A 23,237-nucleotide genomic window follows, 5' to 3' on the forward strand; every position below is an offset into this window, starting at 1 on the left:
CTGCATGTACTGGGTGTCCAGTTGAGCCTGTGGGACCCTCCAGAGGAGAGGCCTTGACCTCGCTGTACAAGACACCACCTGAGGCTCAGTCCATTGCCCATCCCTTGTGCTGAGGCTTCACCCCTCTTGCTCCTTGGCTGGGCCCTGGACAATGAAACTGTCTCAGAGTTGCGGGGAGTTCCACTCCGTGGGTGCCCTGAGCCCATTCTCTGCCCCGCCTATGTGTGCATAGCGGGGTCCCTAACCCACTTCCTCTGGGCTCCTTCCAGAATGCAAGGATGTGAACAAGGTCGCCTACTGCCCCCTGGTGCTGAAGTTCAAGTTCTGCAGCCGGAGCTACTTCCGACAGATGTGCTGTAAAACGTGCCAGGGCCGCTAGCAGAGCGAGGCACCCCATAGGGAAACTGGAAGGCGAAAGCAATGCCCGAGGGCAGCCGTTCCCCTCCACCCCCCACCCCCGGGGTCTCCAAGGGATTCAAGCAAAACACCGGTCGTGCTTCTGGCGGGAGCCAGCGACACCCCCCTACCCCACAGGAACCCCAGTGGTGGGAGCCTCAGTGAAACCACTGCCAATGCGTGTGCCGCGCCGGAGCCAGGCAGCACAACGCACAAGGAGTGGGGAGGTCTCTGCAGCAGCCACGTGGAGCTAGTCACCTGCCAGCAGAGGGCAGAGCTGGGGAGAGCGCAGCTACAAGGACATTACTTGAAATTCTGACGTTTGTTATTTATTTGGTGGCGCAGCTGGGACCTGCGGGCACCAGCCAACCGCCTCCAGATGGTGCCAATGGCCCTGCCTGCCACCCTGGGGAGGCAGGGTGGTTCTTCATAGCCAGCCAGCGTGCTCTGGTCTGCCCTCACCTCGCTCTGTGCCCTATCTCTCAAGCAGCACTGCTGTCCTCTTCTGGGGGACCGAGCGTGCTCAGTGGCTACTGCTGTGCTGGGTAGCACACCTTGGGCCGGGGGGGGACTGTGTGGATGGAGCAGTCCGTCCTGCCCTCTGCCAGCGAGAGTCCAGGGAACACAGGAAGATCAAGAAACAGGAAGCTTGCAGCTGGGCAGAGCCCCAACCTACTGAGTACAATCCTGGGCTTGTGCCACTGGGCTTCTTTATGATGGATGAGGCAAGGCAGCTGTGGTGGGAGGGCAGGGGTTGTCTGGGTTGTTCAAGTCTTGTGTCCCTGGGAAGTCTCTGTGGATGACTGGAGAACCTGCTGGAGAGTGGTCATCCCCAGGAGAGGGAAATGAATGAATTTTGGAGGGGAAGAGATTTAATTCCGGCTGTTACAGGTGTTGGTTTTCTGAAGCCTTTATTATGATTTGTAGCACATAGATGTACCCAGAAGCTGTAGCTGATGTAAGGGCCCTGCAGTGGTAGGTGCTGCACATACACTCAGAGTGCGTCTACACTAGCCAGCTACTTCCAAGCAGCCGGAACAACATCGAAATAGCACGCGTCGCGTCTACACGCACCATGCGCTATTTTGACGTTGAAATCAATGTTAGGCGGCGAGACGTCGAAATCGCTATTCCTATGCGAAGATGGGAAGAGTGCCCTACTTCAGCCTTCAACATCGAAGTAGGGCATGTGTAGACGATCCGCATCCTGCTACAACGAAATAGCAGGGTCCTCCATGACGGCCATCAGCAGAGGGGTTGAGAGACACTCTGTCCGACCCCTGTGGGGCTCAGTGGTCGCCGTGTGCAGCAGCCCTTAGCCCAAGGCTTCTGGTTGCTGCTGCTGCAGCTGGGGGTCCATGCTGTGTGCACAGGGTCTGCAACTGGTTGTCGGCTCTGCAGACCTTGTGCTGTGCAGGCCATGTGTCTGGGAGCGGCCCTTTAAGGGAGCAGCTTGCTGTTGCCCCAGAAGGGCTAGTCCAGCCTGTGACCCTGTCCACAGGCTTTGCTGGCCCCTTACTTCGACGGGGAGCACTTTTGCGTGTGGACGCTCTGCATTTCCTTCCGGGGCAGCTCCTTTTGACGTTCTCTGTCGCTACTTCAACGTTGAATGTTGACGGCACCAGCCCCGGAGGATGTGTAGCCGATACGCTTTGAAGTAGCCTATTTCGATGTTCTTACTTCAAAATAGGCTACTTCGACGTAGTGTGCTAGTGTAGACGTAGCCATAATGAGAGACAGCTAAGCTTCCCCGCTAAACAGACAAGCCAAAAAGACGTTGGAAGTGGAAACAAAGGAAAGAAGTGATTTGGCCAAGGGCACTTAACAGAGCCAAGAACAGAACTTGGGGCTTTGGACCCAATGCCCTGCCCATAAGGCCCTACTTGGCAGCAGAAAGCAAAGCTTTTCCCTTTCAAGATTCATTCGAGCCTGCAAGTGCTCCCAACCCACGTTTCCAGCTCCTCCCAAGAGCACCCACAAGAGGAGGGCACACTTGAAACTCCTCTGCATCAAGCCTGGTGAGGTTCCGCTGCCTCACCAGCCTTGGGTATCATAGGCTTACAGTTGTCCCCAGCTCACCAGAGAGTCTTCCAGGAAAACAGGGCTAAACAAGACCTGAGCTTCCAGTGTGAACAGAACATGGATTCTTCTTCGAGTTATCCCTGTGGGTGCTGCACATCAGGTGCTAGGCTTGTCCCAGCACCACAGAACACAGAATTTTCTAGAGCCATAGTCAGCCAGACCGCGTATGCACAGCTGCCATCCCTTGCCATTCCCGATCTTTGTCTTACAAGTGCAGTCCAGCTCCTGCTGGTTCCTCTTCAGTTGCCCCAGGCTGCAGACGGAATGTTCTCTCTTCTCCTCATGGAGTGTGTTAGAGTGAGATTCTCTCCAAGCTTTCTTGTACATAGTTTGGGTCCAGTTAATAGTTCTTGTTCCTGTTTAAAAAAAAAAAAGTTTTGGTTAAGGTCTTGGGTCTCCTTGTTAAATACCTTTTCAGCTCCAAGTCTGCATGTTTACAAAAAAGCCGGGGGAGAGGGGCAGGGTGGCAAGAGTGAGAAAGCAGGCTGCTGTTGACTTTTAATTGTTTAGTTCCCACTGTTTTATCAAGGTGTCTGGCTCTCCAGGATTCAAAAAGTGCGAACCATGCTGCAAGGCAATGCCAGTGTCAGATGGCCATGCCTCGTGCATCAGATGCCTCAGCAGAGAAATGCGTGTACTGTTTGAAACTAACAGCAAGAGCCTGCCACTGCCAAGAAAGGCAGCTTGGTATGCTGCTTTTGGACAGATCCCTCCAGCCTTCCTTGTCTTAGGCTGTGGCTTCTCCAGAGGTGCAATCACATAAAAGGTGAGCGTCTACCACCTCAGAGACCTCAGCAAAGAAAACCTAGGTGTCTCCAGCCAGCTCGTTAGTGACCCTCCCACAAAGGGGGTTTGAAGCTGTGGACAAGTCCCACAAAAAGGGCTTGGAACCATCCATATCTACAAAAGCAGCACAGAAATCAACCACAGCACGGTCACCAGAACTGTCTGCACCAAAATCAGTATTGGCACGGGTGGCCTCGAAACGCAGAGCATCAGCTCAAACCAGCACCCTCAGCACGCAGAGCACCAGCTCAAATACCTGTGCCACGATGGTCCTTAACACTGCAGACCACAGCACTGGCCCCAGGGCACAGCACTGAAAGACAAACCATCCAAGAATTCAGCACCAAAGGACGGCACCAACAGAGTAGGTGACAACAGACGACAATCCTAGGGGTCCAGCACCACAGGATTCGGTGCTGAGATCAACATTAAAGGATCAACAATCAGGCCAGTGCCCGTGGAGTCAGTACTGAGAACAACACCGAGAGACCCGATGCCAGGACAGTCCACGCCGATTGAACTGAGGCCCAGAGTGGCTGCATCTCCTCACAGGAAACCGCCAAAGGCTCCTGCAAAACCTAAGCATGGCAGTCTTCCCCTGCGCTCTCTTCAGCACCCTCATTATCACCACAAAGGGAGTCATTCTCACTGCCTCGGGACAGGTCACACTATTCTCCATATCAAAGATGGTGTTCCCCCTTTTTAAGTCCTGCAAGATCCCACACTTACCATCACGAGTCCAGTAGTACTTTAAAGACTAAAGTAATAATGTCTTAGGCGATAGGCTATCACTCTGTTACTTATCACCATCGGCAATTCTCCACTTCTCTTTCTCTTGCACCTTTCTATGGCCACTGGGATTCTCTCCATTCCCCATATCTGTCTTCAAAAGTCTGCTACACATCATCACAGTACCAACTGTATCCATCTCCTCCCAGGTTGTAGCATTACCGTCACCATCCTCATTCCCATTCACTGTATTATTCATCTTACCAGCAAGATGCACCCTTCAAAGAAGACACACACTGTGCCTCTGTCTCTTCTTGGAGTTCACTTACTCCTCCCCCTTCATCCTTGACCCACCGGCATTCTCCCCTTCAGCAATTCTCTGAACCAGAGGAGGGACAAGTGTCAGACAGTGGTGATCCCTGTGATGATTGCTTTGTTCCCAATGGACCAGTCATCATCTTCACTAGAGGAGGCAGTCATTCCAGGAGACGTTTCTCCTCCTGATGAGACCAAGCAATTCAATGAATTATTCAGGCAGGTTGCCCTCAGCCAAGAGTTAAAATAGCTGAGGTGGAGCAAAAGAGGCATTGTCTCCTCAAAAACCTAACACCTATCCAAAGCTCCAAAGTTGCCATACCTCTAGACGAGGCCATACCGGAGGCTGCCAAGGACAGCTGGCAAACCCTGGCTTCCACACCACCTTCCAACAACTGTATGAATATGCAGTACTTTGTTCCTCCTAAGGGGATCGAGTTTTTATTTACTCATCCACAACCTAATTCACTTGTGGTTGATGCTGGTCACCACAGATAGAAGGCACCACACTTTAAAACACCTATGCCAGATAAAGACGCAAAGAGGCTTAACATCTTTGGCAGGAAGGTTTATTTTTCTGCCACTCCTACTGTGTATTGCCAACTACTGGGCACATCTCTCCAATCATGACTTCGACCACTATTCTAAATTAGCACCTTTAATGAATTATTTACCTGAATCAAAGTGTCCTATTTTAAAATCCATCATACAGGAGGGTTACACATCAGCTAGAGCTGCCATCCAAATCACTTCAGATATAGCCAATACTGCTGCACGAGCTACTGCAACGGCTGTGGTTACACAATGTGCCTCCTATTTAGGTTCAGCTGGAGCGCCACAAGCGCTCCAATCTAAGCTGGAGGACCTTCCGTTTGATAGGCTAAAGCTGTGTGCTGGAAGGACTGATTCAGTCTTGTACTCAAGCACGCACTCGCGCACAACACTACGCACCTCCCTAGCAATGACACAGGTTCAACCCACACTATAGGCACTTCGATTACCCATTCCCAAGGCAGCCTTTTTACCAACGGCAACAACGCCTGTCCCACCAGCCACGTTCATGCCAGCGTCCACCTAAACATCAACACAACAATCGAGCCCAACCTCACCAAGCCACAAGGCAGCAGGTCTGACAGTTCTATTGAGGACACCAAACTAGCGGATCCACCCATCTTGGACTGCCCTGTCACCCACATATTCCACCATCATTGGAGGCCCTTTTTCCACGAATCGGCCTCCATCATCACCGAGTAGGTTCTAGAACTAATCCAGTCAGGCTACTCTATACCCTTCTTCATCCCACCTACCGCCCCACCTACCACATCCCTTTTCAGGAACTGCTCTCATGAGACACTGCTCCACAAGGAAGTCAACCACCTCCTTCTCATTGGAGCCATGGAGAGGGTACCACACAAAACTGAGGGAAAAGGATTTTACTCCCGTTACTTTCTCATGCGGAAAAGAGCTGGTGGATGGAGACCAATACTAGACCTACAGGGCCTGAACTGATATTTACAAAAATGACAGTTCAAGATGGTAACACTCACCTCCCTCATACAAGCACTGGAGCATAATCACTGGTTTGCTGCCCTCAACCTTCAGGACGCATACTTCCATGTGACTGTCCATCTGGCACACAGGCGGTTCCTCTGCTTTACAATGGGTACGGAACATTTCCAATAACAAGTACTGCCCTTTGGTCCATCCACCACACCCAGGGTGTTTTCCAAAATCCTGGCAATGGTCACTGCCTATCTTTGTTGACAAGGGATCATCATTTTTCCATACCTTGATGACTACGTAATCAAGGGAACTCACAAACAGAGACGGCCAATATGGCTGCCATCATTGAGAGTACGTTCAATCATCTCGGTCTTTTCATCAACAACCAAAAATTGACGCTCACTCCTGCACAGAACCTAGAGTTCATAGAGGCCAGGCTCCATGCTCCCTCCTCCAGGGTGTACCTGCCCCTAGAAAGATTTCAGGCAATTTACAACTTGATACAGTCCATCACCACCAGTCCCACAGTCCAACTGGCACTGTGCTTAAAGCTAATGGGTCACATGGCAGCCACCACATAGGCGGTGCAGCATGCCAGACTTCAGGTTTGTAACTTTCAACACTGGATGAGCTCCATGTACAACCGCACAAAGAACACTTTGCACAGGTCGGTTCACCTTCCTTTAAGTCCATCTGTCCCTCACATGGTGGACCAAACGATGGAACCTGCTGGCAGGGGTACTCTTTCAACCTCAGCAACCTGCAGTGCATATAATTAGGAATGCTTCTGTTCTGGGCTGTGGCACCCACATGGGTACGAGGTCAGTTCAAAGTCATTGGTCACCATCTGAGGTTCTGTTACACATCAATCTATTGGAGCTCCGGGCAGTTCTCAATGCCTGTCACCATTTTCGCGAGCACATTTCCAATACTACAGTCAAAGTACTTACTGACAACATTGCTACAATGTACAACATCAATTGCCAGGGCGGGGCATGTTCACAATCCCTATGTGCCGAGGCCATCTGACTGTGGAATTGGTGCATTCACAACACCATACTTGTGGTATCTTACTTACCTGGCATAGTGGATTCACTCAGCAGACACTTTGCTCCAGATCACAAGTGGGAGCTCCATGACCAAGTCCTCCATCACCTCTTCAATCATGGCAGCACTCCCCTTGTAGATCTGTTCACCACTTGCAACAAGAAATGTCATCACTATGGCTCGAGGGGCAGAGTGGGAGCCAAATCATTGGGCGATGCTTTTCTCATCACATGGGAGGGAGCCCTGTTTTACGCCTTCCCTCCCATGGTGCTCATCCCCAAGGTGCTGCACAAAATACAAGCGGACAGGGCCACGGTCATATCGGTAGCACCCGCATACGCTCACCAGCACTGGTTTTAACTACTGCAACGCATGTCGCCATACCTGCCCCCAGCACAGCCCAACCTCCTATCTCAGAACCAGGGATCCCTGCTTCGTCCTCAAATACAAACCCTTCACCTCACAGTGTGGTTACTAGTTGGCTCAGTCCGTCCAAAGATGTTTGTTCCAACCAGGTTAAAGAGGTGCTGATACAAAGTCGGTGGGATAATATCTGTGCCACCTACCTCTCCATGTAGGTTCGCTTCATGGTGCTCTGCTTGAGATCTGGACCCACACTTAATTCTGGACTACATTTTGCACTTAAGGTACTCAGGGCTGGCATCACTCGGTGCACCTTGTGGCCATTAGTGACTTCCGTCGACCCATTGAGGGATTCTGTTTTTGCACACTTCACAACTAAAGGTTCTTCAAAAACCTGGATACCTTGCACCCTCCCCATTGTCCAGCTCCCCCTCAGTGGCATTTAGACCTAGTGCTTAATGCTCTCATGACACCTCCATTTGAACCATTAGTAATGGTACCTTAACAAATCATGGCAATGAAGGTGGATTTTCTCCTGGCCATCACTTCAGCCTGCAGAGTCAGTGAGCTCTTGGCCCTCATGGATGTGCCTTCTTATAGTATTTTTAACAAAGATGGGGTTATTCTCAGACTCCATCCAACCTCCATCCCTAAAGTGTGCTCGGAATTTCATCTAAATGAGCCTACCACATTATCTTCATTCTACCCTAAGCCGCACGCCTCTCCTCGACAAGCATCGCTGCACATGCTGGGTGTCCGGAGGGTGTTGCCCTTTTGTATTAACAGAACTAAATCATTCTGAAAGACTGTGACAGACTTTGTTTCTCTCACTGAACGGTCTAGGGGTCAGCCTTTGTCAGCCCAACGAGTAGCAAAATTCGAAACTTCATGTATAGTACCAGGCTACTCCGCCAAGGGAATACCCCTCCAAGCACCAGCACGGGCACACTCCACAAGGACCATGGCGGCATGAGTGGCTTTTCTTCATGGTGTCCCAGTACACGACATGTGCAGAGAAGCTACCTCGTCGTCCCCCTATGCTAGCGAAACGCTCTGCAATACAACACTGATGGACCGGGAGAGCGTCTTGTGCTAGCATCTGGTGACAAACCATGACTCCTGCCCTCCTTCCATTACAGGCGTACTGCTGCAGCCACCTGATGGGGAGCACCCACGGGGACCGCGCAAAGAAGAATGTGAAGTTACTCACCTTGTAGCAGTAACTGTTGTACTTCAAGATGTGTCCCTGTGAGTGCTCCCCAACCCGCCCTCCTCTCCACGCCGGAGTCTCTCTTCACGCCTTTCAGATTCCAGGGCGGTTCTGAGAAACTGGTGGGAGCTGGACCATGCGCGTCACAAAAAGAGCCTGAATGGTGAGGGACGGCAGCCGCGCTCTGTGTCCCGGCTGAGATGGGCTGTAGAAAGTTCTCCATTCTGTGACGCCAGCATGAACCCAGCATCTGGTGTGGAGCACCCACGGGACACTTCTCGAAGAGCAACAGGTACTGCACCATGGTGAGTCACTTCACTTAACAAAAAAAACAGATTTTTCTACATCATAATGAAGCAAAGGCCCAAGCCTGGGATTTGTGGTTTGCAGATCACCTGTCCAGCGCAGGCACAAGGAACACTTCTCTCCTCCCACACAACATACCTCTCGACCCTGCCCAGCGTCTCCAGCTCTTAATATACCTGCTACCGCATCATCCATCCACCAGCCAATCATAGCCTCTTGAGTGCTGCGGGGCGGGGCTCCTGATGGGCTGGTGCATGGGCTTTAATTTGTCTTCCTTCCTGGTGGAATGTTCCATTCTGACGCTTACTCCAGGGGGGTGGAGGAGGGTATTTTACCATTTTATATAAATATATTATAACAAAACATGTTTAAAATACTAACTGAGAAGAAGACACAAAATAACGGCATGCAGTATAATAAAGGAGTAGCTTCCATCCCGGGCAACTTCTGGTCCGAGTGTCCTTTACCAGCTTGTCCCCTGCCCATCTGCCTGGATGGCCCAGTGTCCTGTGCTGGGTGTGCAGCCCCTTCCAGCCCGCCCACCCGCAGACTGACCTGTCATGCAGTGGCGCCTTTTCCCCCTGCCCTCCAAACCTGGGGAGCAGTAAGTGCTTTTGATTCATGAAGGACTCCATGCCTGGCTATCCCTGTCCTCCCCACGGCCCTGGTGTGGCTCCCCCATAGCTCCCAGGCAAGAGATTTACTGTGACGGTGGGGATGTAGACTTGAGACCTTCCTCCCATCCCTGGGATCTGTAGCAGCTGAGACAAGACCAGCTCTGGAGGCTTCAAGGCGCAGAAGAAGAGGGGTACTGCTAAGTCCGGGGGGCCTGATGGGAGGACTGGTGTCATTCCCATCTGCCTTGTCTCCTCCCTCCTGCAGAATGACTTGCCTGCCCTCCCTCCCTCTCCTGTCTTATCCCTGCACCCAGCCAGCTGCGCCTGGCAGGCTTGTCTGGTGGCTTCGCCCCCCAGGAGTGTCAAACCCACCTCTGTAACAGATGCCTGGCCCTGCACCATACACATACACCGCGACCCAGAAGGATGAGCCAGGATGTCACAGTGAGGGGCAGGCAGGGAGGGTTTTACTTGGACCTCACCTGGCTAGACTGGGGAGATGTGCTGAAAGCAGCCAGGCCAGCCCATGGGCAGGAGTCAGCGGCCAGAGGAGAGACACTGAGTCTATGAGAAAGTTGCCAGGTGAGCTCAGCTTCACGAGGCTTCTAAAGATACCAGGTGGCCAACTCTGGCGATGCATGAAAAGTCGTGAATCATGCACTCACCTCGTGTGTGCCCCCAGCCCAGTGTGGGAGCCTGCACTTTGTGTAGGAGGCTCTTCCGTGATGCGGCTCTCCAGCCGAGTCACCCACACTCTGGGTGTGCAATAAAACAAACCCCTTCCATGGCACAAGTCCAACAGCGCCTGTCTTGGGGCCCACTGTCGTAGCTGGGTTTGTTCCCGCTCTGCTTCCTTCCTGGAGACAGTGTCTTCGCCCTCCCAGAGCCCTGCTGGTTCCAGACCTTTGACTGGGTCATTGTAGTCCAATTTCCCCCTCTGGGATGCCTCAGTGTCCAAGCCAGTTCGCCCAGTGGCTAATGAGGGGGTTGTGGAGGGGACCCTGTCCCACCACCTACTCTGGGCTTCAGCCCAGAGACCCTGTAAATACAAGCTGTGTACTGTGGGCCTTCCACTGCTGCTCTGCTCCCGTGGGCCATCTCTGCCCTTCCCTCAGTGCTCTGTCCTTGTCGGCCATGAGCTCATCACACTGAGCTGCCCACAGTCAGCCACTCGCCCAGGGCGCCCTCCTGGAGCTCCATGCAGCTAGGAACTGCTCCTCTCTTCTGCAGCTCCTCCTGTAGGGCCTTCCCGGCCCTGTTTGGCTGCTTCCCTGGCTCCTCGGAGGGTCCCTCTGCCACCTCGCTCCGGGGCACAGTTCACTCCATCGCAGGGAGCTTTCGATTTGCTCTCTCGCTCCCCAGAGTTTCTGGTGCCATGAGGGCTGGAACCTTTTATTCGGAAGCCAACATGGAGATTCCAACAAACCGGAACAATTCCAGGAACTGGAGCTTTAATGACAACTCTGCATATCCCCAGCCCGGGCAACATTACCTTTGCCTCTGCCCCCTGCAGCCAGGATCAACCCTGAGCTGCTTCAGGGCTGGACCAGGGGGGTGCAATAGCTGTCACTATCGCCCTTCCTCTGTCTTCTAGGTGTACCTAAATCACCTCAGCCAGGCACCACGTCCGGACTAGGAACCTGTCACTGTGTGTCCTTTTGCACGAGTGCACAACACTTCCCCAAGTCTAACCTAGCTGTGAACCAGGACAGAAACAAAAATCAAGCCACCACACACCACGGCCAGATGGCCCGACAGAAGGCTGGGTTTCTTCTTGCCACTTCGTCATGGTTTCCACTCTTTCAAATCTAATGGCAAAGCCTGACACCGACATGTGTTATTTTCAGGAGTCGGCTGCAGTCCCAGGGCGGGAGGGGGGACAGGCAGCGGCTGGCTAGCTGAGAAGATACGCACTTGCATATTTTTATGAAATCCTTGATAATTCAGTTACAGGAGAAAGCGATTTCTGTTAACTTCGCCGTCTCTGGGAATGCCCTACTTTTCCTTCCTTCTGGCAGGAAAAATGGACGTTTGTTTAACTCAGCAGGGGAATTAGGAAAATGCAGTGTGGGAAGATGATGTCAACGACCAGCGGGCGTACTCATACGGGGATGAGGGAATTCTGGCATAGGTTCCCACAATGCAACAGTTGATGTTTGCCAGTTGAGTGTGGCAGCAATAAGTTGATTTTGTGAGGAGCACGTGGGGAGCTGAGGATGGTCAAATTCAAATTTATAAATTCCAGTTACAAACTAGATATTAATAAATTTGATTTCATCTCGTAGTGTAGGTGCAGCCTCAGTCTTGCTTCCCATGGGACCTTATCTACAAGCTCTCTGAGTTTACCAAAATCTGCCTTCCTGAAATTCGTTGTCTCTATTTTGCTGTTCTCCCTTCTACCGCTCCTTAGAATAGTGAACGCTATGATTTCATGGTCACTTTCTCGTAGGCTGCCTTCCACCTTCAAAATCTCACCGTTCCTCTCTCTCTTCGTTAAAACCAAATCTAAAACAGCTTTTCCCCTAAGAGCATTTTCCACCTTCTGAAATATAAAATTGTCTTCAATGCAGTCCGAGAATTTATTGGATAGTCTGTGCCTTGCTGTGTTAGTTTCCCAACATATGTCTGGATAGTGAAAGTCCCCCATTACCACCAAATCCTGCGCTTTGGGGGATTTTGTTAGTTGTTTAGGGAAAAAAGCCTCATCCACCTCTTCACCACTCTCTGGTGGAATAGTTTTTTCTAATATCCAACCTACACTTCGCTCTCATGACCACCTCACTTTCAGAGAGATAAGATCCTCCTGAGATAAACCCTGATGCTTCTCAGGGACTCCATGCACCTCTGGAGCTAGGCCAGCAGTGGTGGGGGGTGGGGGAGGGGTTGATCCCCTGTACAATCCAGCTCTTCCCATGGCTGGGCATTTTCTTTGTTAAATGCTACTAATTTTCCCTCAGGAGTGATGATCCCAGCCACAAAAAGGAGCTAGCCAGGGCCCACACAACCCAAAATGTTCAAACCTGGGGGCTAACAGCTGCACTCCTAAACCCATGGTTGGATGCCCTTTCCCCACTGACTTCCCCCCAGGCCTCATTTCCTTAAGGAGTCTTTTGAAGCTGCTCAGAAATAAGCAGTCAGGTTTGCTGGTTCCCAGCCACCAGCCTACTCCAGCTAGCGGGCACTCAGCACCTCTGCAAGTCAGGCTGCCTGCACGTTAGGGTGGCTATGTGCAGCAGGAGGGGAGTCTGAACATTCTGACCAGAGCGCGTTTGGGCGCCAAGTTCTGCTGCATGACGTAAGCCTGGGAAATGCCTAAAGCTGCAGCGAACCAACGATGCGACTGGGACATGTCGCATCTAGATTTCCCTGAGCAGAGATCCCAAGTTCCTCCTTGGTCAGTACTGCAAACACAGGCAATGGTACCATTTCCGGAGCATCCAACGGCACACGGCAGTGACTACAGCCCAGCTGGTTAGCTTGAGAAGCTATGGCTTGCACCTGTAGCATTGACAGGCCAAGGTTCGAGCTGGCTGAGCAGCTGCGTAGCCTCCAGTTCCTCACAATGTGTCCTGTGCTCTGCTCCTCACTGAGGGGCTTGTGACCAGCCCCAGCAGGCATTTCAGAAGCCCCAGCTCGGGCAGGCTACTACTAACGCCCTAGGTAGAGGGGTGCAGCACAATAGTACCTGGGTCCTGCGCCTGCGAGTGGCTCATGGTAGAGCACTTCCCTTTGGTTCTGACCAGCGCTGGTAGCCGGCAGGCATCTCAGACCGGTTAGGTGGGAGCGGCGGGCTGTTGGGTGCCAGCCTTTTTCACTGGGATTTCATTTCACGCTCTCCTGTGTGTCAAAGGCACCTGAAGAACGGACCATCCGCCCCCAGCAGCTCAAGGAGAGGTGCATCAGTGCAGGCACAGCTGATCAACGTCCCAGAGCCTGGCCCTACCCAACCCCTCCCTCCTATGGGCCAGTTTTGTCCACTGGGCCACTCAGGCGCTGCAGGGCAGGGAGCTCCCCAGGGCAGGGCAGGTCACGCTCCCAGCACAAGCCACCAGCCTCCTTCTCCAGGGGAGCAGCCAACTGAGGAAAGAACAGGTCGTCGGCAGCCAGCCGTTGCCTCCTCACTTTGGCCAGCAAGATCGGAAGCCCTGAACTGCCCCTGCCCCAGCCCTGCTTCGCTCCCTCCGCCAGGTTGCCCTCACCCCCGCCCCGGGAGTGAGCATCACCAGTGGGAGAGAAGGGGCCTGACTCCACAGCCCTCTCGCAGCAGCCGATGAGGGGGACAGGTGTGTGAGCACCAGGTACTGCAGCACTTTCACCCGTGCTGTGCACAGGGCACCCAGAGCTGTGACCGCTGTGGGGCCAGACTGGCACTGACTGAGAAACAGACGCACAGCCATGCACATCGCCAAGCACGAACACTTGTGCTTGCTCACACACGTGTTCACACTTCACAGACTCACACACACACAGCCCTCTTTGCAGGCTGCTGCCAACACCCAGTGCAGCAGCCCCTTGCCCAGAGACCGGCAGTGATTTAACACTGATGCTTTTATCCCTCCCTGAGGCCAGTGTCAAGCAGAAAAGGATCAGGGCCTGCCCACGCCCTGCTGCTGTGCTGCTCATTTCCCCTCCTGCCTTCCTCCCTCGCCGTCCCATCTCCCCACTGCCAACTCCTGGGGCCCAGAGCGAATGCTGGGAAAGCAGACCAGGGATGGGGAGATGCCACAGCCAGGGCTGCAGAGAAGGGCACTGCAAGATGGAGAGAGGCTGCTGGGGCTATGGCTGCTGCGGTGCTGTGGTCATCAGTGGGTTAATTGCATTACTCAGGATGGGCTGAAGCTTTGCTGCACCCTCCACACTGCCGGCCTGGCGAGTGGCCGAGCCCCTGATGCTCCGCTGGGCCACAGCATCAAGCCACATGTTCCCGGCCTGCAGTCCCGCACATGGCCCGTGAGCAGCCCCTGCCGAAGAGCGCGGCAGCTCCCAGGAAAAGCCAGGCCTCAGCAGCAGTCTGGGGGAGGGGCGTGGCAGCCTGCACTATGGGGCTGGTGGAAGCAGAGGCAAGGGAAGGCCTCCCAGGCCCAGGCCCAGGCCCCCAGAGCTCAGCAGAGAGAACGGCCCCTTGCTGTGGAGCAGGGGGCTCTGTGCCCAGACGAGGCTGAGAGGAAGGCCCAGGGCAGTTATGTGAAGCACATGCTGGCGTTTTCCGCAGGCTGCCTCAGAGCTCCATACGGGGCCAAAGGCGGATGGGGCCAGGAATGGCCAGGCCATTCAGGGTCCTTGTGTCTAAAGCTAATGGGTGCACAGGGAGGGGTTCAAAGAACACGTGCCAGCCCCGAGGACCTGTCCCGCTGCCTGTGAACGACTCCAGTGGTCCCCAGCGTCACGTGGGCAGTCGGGAGTCCTCAGTACGGACAACGGGCCAGATTTAGGGACGTGGAATTTAAAGACTTTTGGAGCAAAAATGTTCTCAACCCTATTCAAATGTAGGGAATGTGGCAGAAGGAACGCAAGGCTGCTGAAGGCCGGGAGGAATGTGTCTCCCAGAGATCATCTGCATGAGAATGCAAAGGGCAGCAGGTGTGATACCGAGGCCGGGAGGAATGTGTCTCCCAGAGATCATCTGCATGAGAATGCAAAGGTGTGCATGTGTGATACCTTTCAGGCAAAGCCTAATGGGTAGCAAGTCAGCCATGAGATTTGGTCTATTGTAAACATGTAGTTGTAAAATCACAATTTAAGCTGACATTTAGTGCGGGAGTTGTGAGATCTCACCAAGGCTCTGGGTTGCTGTGGGGGACAGGGCAGTTGCCATAGCTGCTTAAGACATTGATTACACAGGGCTCCCTGGTTTAAAGCATTGTAAGTGAAGAAGGGGAGGGGTATTGGTTGAGCCAACTTGCTGAGTCTCTTGGATCTGCCTATGCCTTGGGCGTATAGGTGTAAGACTGGCTTGACTAGCCCTCCCCACCTGTTGAAAGACAGAGCTGGCCACTCTGGTGTTTGTGAAACCCCTTCCTAGAGCTGAAATCACAGGGTGGCTGCTGAGGCCAGGCAGAGCTGAAATCACAGGGTTCTGCCTCAGGGGCTATGTCTACACTAGCCCCAAACTTTGAAATGGCCATTTTGAAGTTTACTAATGAAGTGTGGAAATGCATATTCAGTGCTTCTTTAGCATGCGGGCGGCCGTGGCCCTTTGAAAGTGACGTGGCTTGCAGCTGCATGGCTTGTCCTGGTGGGGCTCCTTCTCAAAAGGACCCCACCTACTTTGAAGTCCCCCTATTCCCATGAGCAGATGGGAATAAGGGGACTTCGAAGTAGGCGGGGTCCTTTCAAAAAGGAGCCCTGTCTGGACGTGCCGCATGGCGGCGAGCTGCATCAATTTCCAAGCACCACGGCCGCCCGCATGCTAATGAAGCGCCGAATATGCATTTCAGCGCTTCATTAGTAAACTTCAAAATGGCCATTTGCGTGGCCATTTCGAAGTTTGGGGCTAGTGTAGACACGGCCAGGGTGATCCCAAGCAGTGGGGGTGGCAGTGGATGACAGCGACTGATGGGCAGCTGGTAGGAGTGGCGGTGGACAATGGTGACTGGCAGGAGGCCAGTAGGAGGAGGGGTGGATGACGGTGACTGGCAGGCAGCTGGTGGTAACAAGGGGAGGCTGCAGACAAGTGGACAGCTAGTACTGCCCTGGTGATGTATCTGTGGGCTTTGGGTTTGGGACTGCACCGCAGAGGGTACACCCTGTAGCTGTGTGTGGGGTAAAGGGCCAAGAGCCCCAGCAAGAGACTGGGTTCTACTGCATATAGGGGTGGGATCTGGGTCAAGGGGGTTTGTCTCTTCTTCGCTTAGATATACTGCATCTGTCCCTGTAACCTTGGGGTAGGTTATGGTCATTAAACAAGCGATTTCTATCTCAGACTCTGTGCTTGCGGGGTGTGGGGGTGGGGAGAAGAACCGCCTTACAGGCACCCAGCACGTGGGTGAAATTGTCCCAGGCCACTGGGTGGGGGCTTAAGCCGGCTGGTTGTATCCTTGACAGGAAAACCCCACAGGAGTTGAACCCAGCCCTTCTGGCAGGCATCTGGCATTAATAGAAGGGTTACACAAACTTCACCATCTCATCCAGCCTGCAAAGAGCGCTGGGAGGGTCTGTACGGAGGGGAGGAAAAGGTGAGGAATGGAAGTGCAGAAAAGAAGCTCGCTCCAGTTCTTTGGAAATACAGAATCTCTCCTCAGCCTGGGCTGGCAATCAATGGGCAGGACGCTGAGAGCACAGAGAAGCACGTGCTGAGGAAACAAGCGTCTGAAACCATCCCCATGCCTAGCACACTGAAGACAGCATTGGACCCAACGCACACCAGCCAGCAGTGATTCCAGATACCCTCTTAAAGCAAATGGGCCCCTTGTCTTTTCAGGTCCGGACTGTGAGATGTCCCCAGGAACGTGGCCACTTGCAGAATGACGGGCACGCACCAGAGCCTGTACCCTGGGGTGGTGGCCACCGAGAGGAGCACGGGCCAGGCTCAGAGGCGGTTTAGCTGGGAACACCTGATGGGGGTGTCTACAGAACTGGCTGGTTATTGACAAGGCTGTATCTGGGCTGCGCATTCAGTAAAGTGGTTACTAAGGTTAACCAGAGCATTAAGGGCTGGAGCCAAGTTCCAGCCCTCCCTGACTTCCTGGTTAGTTAGCAGGTATCTTCTCCCATCCCCCATTTTCTGCCTGTGTTTGAGTTGGGCAGCACGTGGCACCCGGCACCTGCCCAGCCAGCAGCAAGGTCAGCACGGAGCAGCCACTCTGCAAGTAGGAGGAGCCCCAGGGAGCTCAGTGGGCTGGCTGGGGCCTTCTGACCACCTGGCCCAAAAGACACCTCATGGGAGGACAATGGATTGTGAGGTCACAAAGGGGCAGGGCTTCACTGGCTTAAAGGGTGGTGGCTTTGCTAGCAATGGCTCTGAGGCTCCCACCCAAGATAGGAACAGCCCTAAACAGCTTAAGGCGGGGATCACTGCTCCTCTGTCTGCATGTTACTGCAATGACCTGCCCAGTGGGTGCATCTACCAGGACCATTGGTCTTTAGCACAAGTGTTAGAATGTTCTGCTGTGTGGCAATGGCTCTGTACTGCTAAAAGGAGATTCACCTCTAGCAGATGAGGCAGGGGCTTTTGGAGCAGGAGTATCTGAGCTCTGTCCCTGCTTGGCTCCTGCGTAAGGTGACCGCATTGCCCTACGACAAATATGGGACACCAGCCTCCAAGCAAGGGGACTCTGCTGTCCCATGTCAGGGCTACTCAGCAATGGGGGCTGCTCCCCCATGATGAGGAACGGTGGATGGGGGCTTTGCAGCTTCCCACTGTGGGGGAGTGGAGAATGGGGCTCCACAACCTCCTGGCAGGGGTGTGGGGGTAGCGAATGCACAAGCTGCCCCATGGCAGGGGTCCTTCTTGGCAGGGGCTGCAGCTCCAGAGACTGGGGCAGCTGCCCCATGGAGGAGCTTTTCCACAGCAGGTGCTCCTGTGGCGTGGGTTGCCAGGGAATGAGGCAGCTTCCCTGAAGGGGCTCCCTGGCAGTAGGAGCTGCCTCCCCCAGGTGCAGGACACCCATGGTGGAGCTCACTGGCAGGGCAGTGGGGGCTGCTGCTGTGGGGTGCCAGGAAACTGGGTAACTGCCCCATGGAGGAGCTTTCCTGCAGCAAGAGCCTCTGTCCAGGGGCACAGGGTGCCAGGGAACAGGGCAGCAATCCAGCGGAGAAGCTCCCTAGCAGCAGGGGCTACTGTCCTGAGACACCGGGTGCCACAGAACAAGAACCTGGCAAAATATGGGGCAATTTACCCATTTTCTTTAAAAAACCAGGGTGCTTGTGAGACAGCTTAAATGTGGGGCTGTCCTGGTAAAAAGGAGCCTGGTGGCCACCCTGCTCCTGCACTGCGCACAGCAGCGCTTGGGAAGCACCAGTCAGCCACGGGTTTGGCCCTGTGTTAGCCGGCGTGGTCCCCGGCTGGCAGCCGTGCGCCAGGCCTCAGGCCCTGCGCAGGCGGGCAGTGGGGTGCAGCTGGCCTGGTGTTAGCGCTGTGGCAGCTGCAGGGCCTCCCTCGGCTCCGCAAGCAGGAAGGGGCAGGGACCAGGTGGGGGCTCAGCCGGTGAGAAGGATCCAGGTGACTGGGCTCAAACTTTGAATGTGCCAGACATGCCGAGAAAACCAGCAATATGGGCCCGGCACTGGGCCCCTCTCCCCCGAGGCTCAGGCCCGCCCAGCATCCACGGGCGTAGGAACACAGTTGGCTGTTTACGTGGGAAATTGGTTTTAATCTCAGCTTCCCCCAGGCACTGCCCAGAGCCCCCCAGAGCCCTCGACTCCCCCGGCAGCCGCCCCCACATCGCCACTCCGGGGCGCCGCCTGTGCCTCACCCCCAGGATGGGCCGGTCCCCCTGCCCCCGCCGCCGAGCTGTGGCCCAGTGGGTGCCCCCCCGCAAGTGCCAGCTCCCACAGGTGGACAGCCCTCGCGCCCTGCCCCCGCCTTCCCCACTCAGTTTCAAATGAGGAAGCGGGGGGAGGGGTGGCAAAGGAAATCACTTCTAGTTTTAGTTGCACTTTTGTCACTGGCGGTGGATGAGCAAAGTGCAGCAAGTCACTGTCAGGGGGTGACCATGTTCCCTGACCCCCAGTGAGGGGAGTCCCAGAGAGCCCCACCCCCGCCCAGCCCCGGGCCGCAGCAGGACAAGCGGGACCGAGCCCCAGCCTGCAGGGACATCATGGTAAGTAGACTGTGCTGCAAAGCCCAGGGTGCTGTCCTCGCCCAGCGCACCGGGCTCACTGCTCCCGGCCGTGTGACTGCCCCTTTCCCTGCCCCTGCACCTGCACCTGCACCCACCGGCTCACTGCTCCCGGCCGCGTCACTGCCCCTTTCCCTGCCCCTGCCCCTGCACCCACCGGGCTCACTGCTCCCGGCCGTGTCACTGCCCCTTTCCCTGCCCCTGCACCTGCACCTGCACCCACCGGGCTCACTGCTCCCGGCCGTGTCACTGCCCCTTTCCCTGCCTCTGCACCTGCACCCACCGGGCTCACTGCTCCCGGCCACGTCACTGCCCCTTTCCCTGCCCCTGCACCTGCACCCACCGGGCTCACTGCTCCCGGCCGCGTCACTGCCCCTTTCCCTGCCCCTGCACCTGCAGCCTCGGGGCTCACTGCTCCCGGCCGCGTCACTGCCCCTTTCCCTGTCCCTGCCCCTGCACCTGCACCCACCGGGCTCACTGCTCCCGGCCACGTCACTGCCCCTTTCCCTGCCCCTGCACCTGCACCCACCGGGCTCACTGCTCCCGGCCGCGTCACTGCCCCTTTCCCTGCCCCTGCACCTGCACCCACCGGGCTCACTGCTCCCGGCCGTGTCACTGCCCCTTTCCCTGCCCCTGCACCCACCGGGCTCACTGCTCCCGGCCGCGTCACTGCCCCTTTCCCTGCCCCTGCACCTGCACCCACCGGGCTCACTGCTCCCGGCCGTGTCACTGCCCCTTTCCCTGCCCCTGCACCCACCGGGCTCACTGCTCCCGGCCGTGTCACTGCCCCTTTCCCTGCCCCTGCACCCACCGGGCTCACTGCTCCCAGCCGTGTCACTGCCCCTTTCCCTGTCCCTGCACCTGCACCCACCGGGCTCACTGCTCCCGGCCGTGTCACTGCCCCTTTCCCTGCCCCTGCACCTGCACCCACCGGGCTCACTGCTCCCGGCCGTGTCACTGCCCCTTTCCCTGCCCCTGCACCCACCGGGCTCACTGCTCCCGGCCGTGTCACTGCCCCTTTCCCTGCCCCTGCACCTGCACCCACCGGGCTCACTGCTCCCGGCCGTGTCACTGCCCCTTTCCCTGCCCCTGCACCCACCGGGCTCACTGCTCCCGGCCGCGTCACTGCCCCTTTCCCTGCCCCTGCACCTGCACCCACCGGGCTCACTGCTCCCGGCCGTGTCACTGCCCCTTTCCCTGCCCCTGCACCCACCGGGCTCACTGCTCCCGGCCGTGTCACTGCCCCTTTCCCTGCCCCTGCCCCTGCACCCACCGGGCTCACTGCTCCCGGCCGTGTCACTGCCCCTTTCCCTGCCCCTGCACCTGCACCCACCGGGCTCACTGCTCCCGGCCGTGTCACTGCCCCTTTCCCTGCCCCTGCACCCACCGGGCTCACTGCTTCCGGCCGTGTCACTGCCCCTTTCCCTGCCCCTGCCCCTGCACCCACCGGGCTCACTGCTCCCGGCCGTGTCACTGCCCCTTTCCCTGCCCCTGCACCTGCACCCACCGGGCTCACTGCTTCCGGCCGTGTCACTGCCCCTTTCCCTGTCCCTGCACCTGCACCCACCGGGCTCACTGCTCCCGGCCGTGTCACTGCCCCTTTCCCTGTCCCTGCACCTGCACCCACCGGGCTCACTGCTCCCGGCCGTGTCACTGCCCCTTTCCCTGCCCCTGCACCCACCGGCTCACTGCTCCCGGCCGTGTCACTGCCCCTTTCCCTGCCCCTGCACCCACCGGGCTCACTGCTCCCGGCCACGTCACTGCCCCTTTCCCTGCCCCTGCACCTGCACCCACCGGGCTCACTGCTCCCGGCCACGTCACTGCCCCTTTCCCTGCCCCTGCACCTGCACCCACCGGGCTCACTGCTCCCAGCCGTGTCACTGCCCCTTTCCCTGCCACTGTACCTGCACCCACCGGGCTCACTGCTCCCAGCCGTGTCACTGCCCCTTTCCCTGCCCCTGCACCTGCACCCACCGGGCTCACTGCTCCCGGCCGCGTCACTGCCCCTTTCCCTGCCCCTGCACCCACCGGGCTCACTGCTCCCGGCCGTGTCACTGCCCCTTTCCCTGCCCCTGCACCTGCACCCACCGGGCTCACTGCTCCCGGCCGTGTCACTGCCCCTTTCCCTGCCCCTGCACCTGCACCCACCGGGCTCACTGCTCCCGGCCGCGTCACTGCCCCTTTCCCTGCCCCTGCACCTGCACCCACCGGGCTCACTGCTCCCGGCCGCGTCACTGCCCCTTTCCCTGCCCCTGCACCTGCACCCACCGGGCTCACTGCTCCCGGCCACGTCACTGCCCCTTTCCCTGCCCCTGCACCTGCACCCACCGGGCTCACTGCTCCCGGCCGCGTCACTGCCCCTTTCCCTGCCCCTGCACCTGCACCCACCGGGCTCACTGCTCCCGGCCGCGTCACTGCCCCTTTCCCTGCACCCACCGGGCTCACTGCTCCCAGCCGTGTCACTGCCCCTTTCCCTGCCCCTGCACCCACCGGGCTCACTGCTCCCGGCCGTGTCACTGCCCCTTTCCCTGCCCCTGCACCCACCGGGCTCACTGCTCCCGGCCTTGGCACCCACTGGGTGTCACTGCACTCTGCCCACTGCATCAACCCCCAGTGCATCTCTAGCCACTGCTTAGCCCCCAGCATGTGTCCCTGCCACCTACTGTCTCCTTGCTGTGACCCCCCCCGCGTGCCCTGCCCAGTGGGTGGCCGGCCTCTGTTTGCCAGAAGCTGGGAACGGGCGACAGAGAGGGATCCCTCAGGAAGCGCCAGGGCTGGCGTGCCGGGCGCTGGCGGGACACTGGCTTGTTCCCCGACGCCTGAAGTAACCCGGGTGCATGGCTCTGTGGGGACACTGCAACCCCTCCCTCCACACACGGGGGGGCTACCTAAACCCCGCCCTCTCCCCGTGCAGCTCGGGGCGGCCAGGTGAGCTCCTGTGGCACTGGGGCTGGGGCTGACGGAGAATCAACGGCCGTGTTGGCTGGGGAGGGCCAGGGCTGCAAAGGGAGCCGCCAGTAGGCAGACGTGCTGCTCCCAGGCCTCCTTATTGCAGCTGCTGAGTCGGGTTCTCAAGGGCTGGGGCTGTTTGCCTGGGGCGGGGGGTTCTGGCGACATGGTGAGGTTGGGGAGGGGGGGTTTGATGCCCTGGTGCTGCCCACCAGGGTTTGCCTGGGGGCTGGAGGGCACCAGCCGCGCTGGTCCTGCTGCTTCCGGTCTCAGCAGCACAGTCCTCTCCGGGCAAGGAGCGAGCAGGGGCTGGGAACACGGCAGAGAACATTGCCCAGCCCAAGGCTCCCCTGTAGCAGTGCCAGCTTGGCCTGCCTGGCCCTCCTGCTCTGCCGGCTGCGTCGGCCTCGCAGCTGCTGTTGGCTTTGAGAGTGCCCTCTGGAAGCCGCCATCCTTCGCCTAGCTGGTGCCACACGCCCAGCGGGCAGCTCGGTGTCGCCCTCCAGTGACGCGGATGGGAACGCCAGGGCAGGGCCAGCCGTAGGGCCTGCTGCATGTGGTGGCACGTGGGCGAGGCAGGAGCGGTGGCTGGCAGGGCTAAGGCCGGCCTGGGGTGCAAGGCGGGGAGGCCGGCAGGTTTACCTCAGGGGGTGGCCCGGCTGTGGCTGGCGCAGGGCCGTTGTGCCCAGGTCTGGGGGAACAGGGCTGGACTTCCTGCTTGGGCTTGTCTGCTTTTGAAAGGACCCCTCTGGTGGGCTCTGCCCCAGCTGTCTCCTGCTCCTATTCCGAGTTCCCCCTTTGGGAGACCACAAGCCATCCCTGGGGCCCGGGGCAGCCAGGCTGGAGCACTGAGGAACCCCTGCTCCTGAGCCAAGGCAGCCCTGGGCAGGGGCCATCCTGGGGTGGAGGCTGGCCGGGGGGAGTGTGGGCAGAGAAAGGGAGGGGCAGAAGAGGGCAAGGCCAAGGCCGACCTCCCCTGCCACTATTCTCTGCTCCTCATGGCCCCTGCAGCTGGAGCAGGACTGAAAGCGCTTTGGAGCCTGCCCTAGCCAGGGCCCCTGCCTCTGAGCCATTGCCAGCGCAGAGCTGAAGCTGCCCCAGGGGCTTGCGCTCAGAGCAGAGTGTGTCAGCCGCTCTGGGCCCACAGGTGTTAGA

At 57.1% G+C, this 23,237-nt stretch overlaps 2 protein-coding genes across 3 annotated transcripts in view; both read left to right on the forward strand.

The window, feature by feature from the left end:
- ADAMTS10 (ADAM metallopeptidase with thrombospondin type 1 motif 10) overlaps nt 1-9,171 on the forward strand; it is a 149,214-nt gene extending 140,043 nt beyond the window's left edge. For both annotated transcript variants that reach the window (XM_074978344.1, XM_074978345.1), the window contains exon 25: nt 270-9,171. In XM_074978344.1, the coding sequence (XP_074834445.1) occupies nt 270-379 (110 nt within the window). In that variant the 3' untranslated portion in view covers nt 380-9,171. The remainder of the gene's footprint in view (nt 1-269) is intronic.
- A 9,901-nt stretch (nt 9,172-19,072) lies between these two features.
- MYO1F (myosin IF) overlaps nt 19,073-23,237 on the forward strand; it is a 51,291-nt gene continuing 47,126 nt past the window's right edge. The window contains exon 1 of the mRNA XM_074978067.1: nt 19,073-19,115. Within this exon, the coding sequence (XP_074834168.1) occupies nt 19,113-19,115 (3 nt within the window). The 5' untranslated portion in view covers nt 19,073-19,112. The remainder of the gene's footprint in view (nt 19,116-23,237) is intronic.

Source organism: Carettochelys insculpta, chromosome 27, assembly GCF_033958435.1.
Source record: "Carettochelys insculpta isolate YL-2023 chromosome 27, ASM3395843v1, whole genome shotgun sequence".
Classification (NCBI taxonomy): Eukaryota; Metazoa; Chordata; order Testudines; family Carettochelyidae; genus Carettochelys; species Carettochelys insculpta.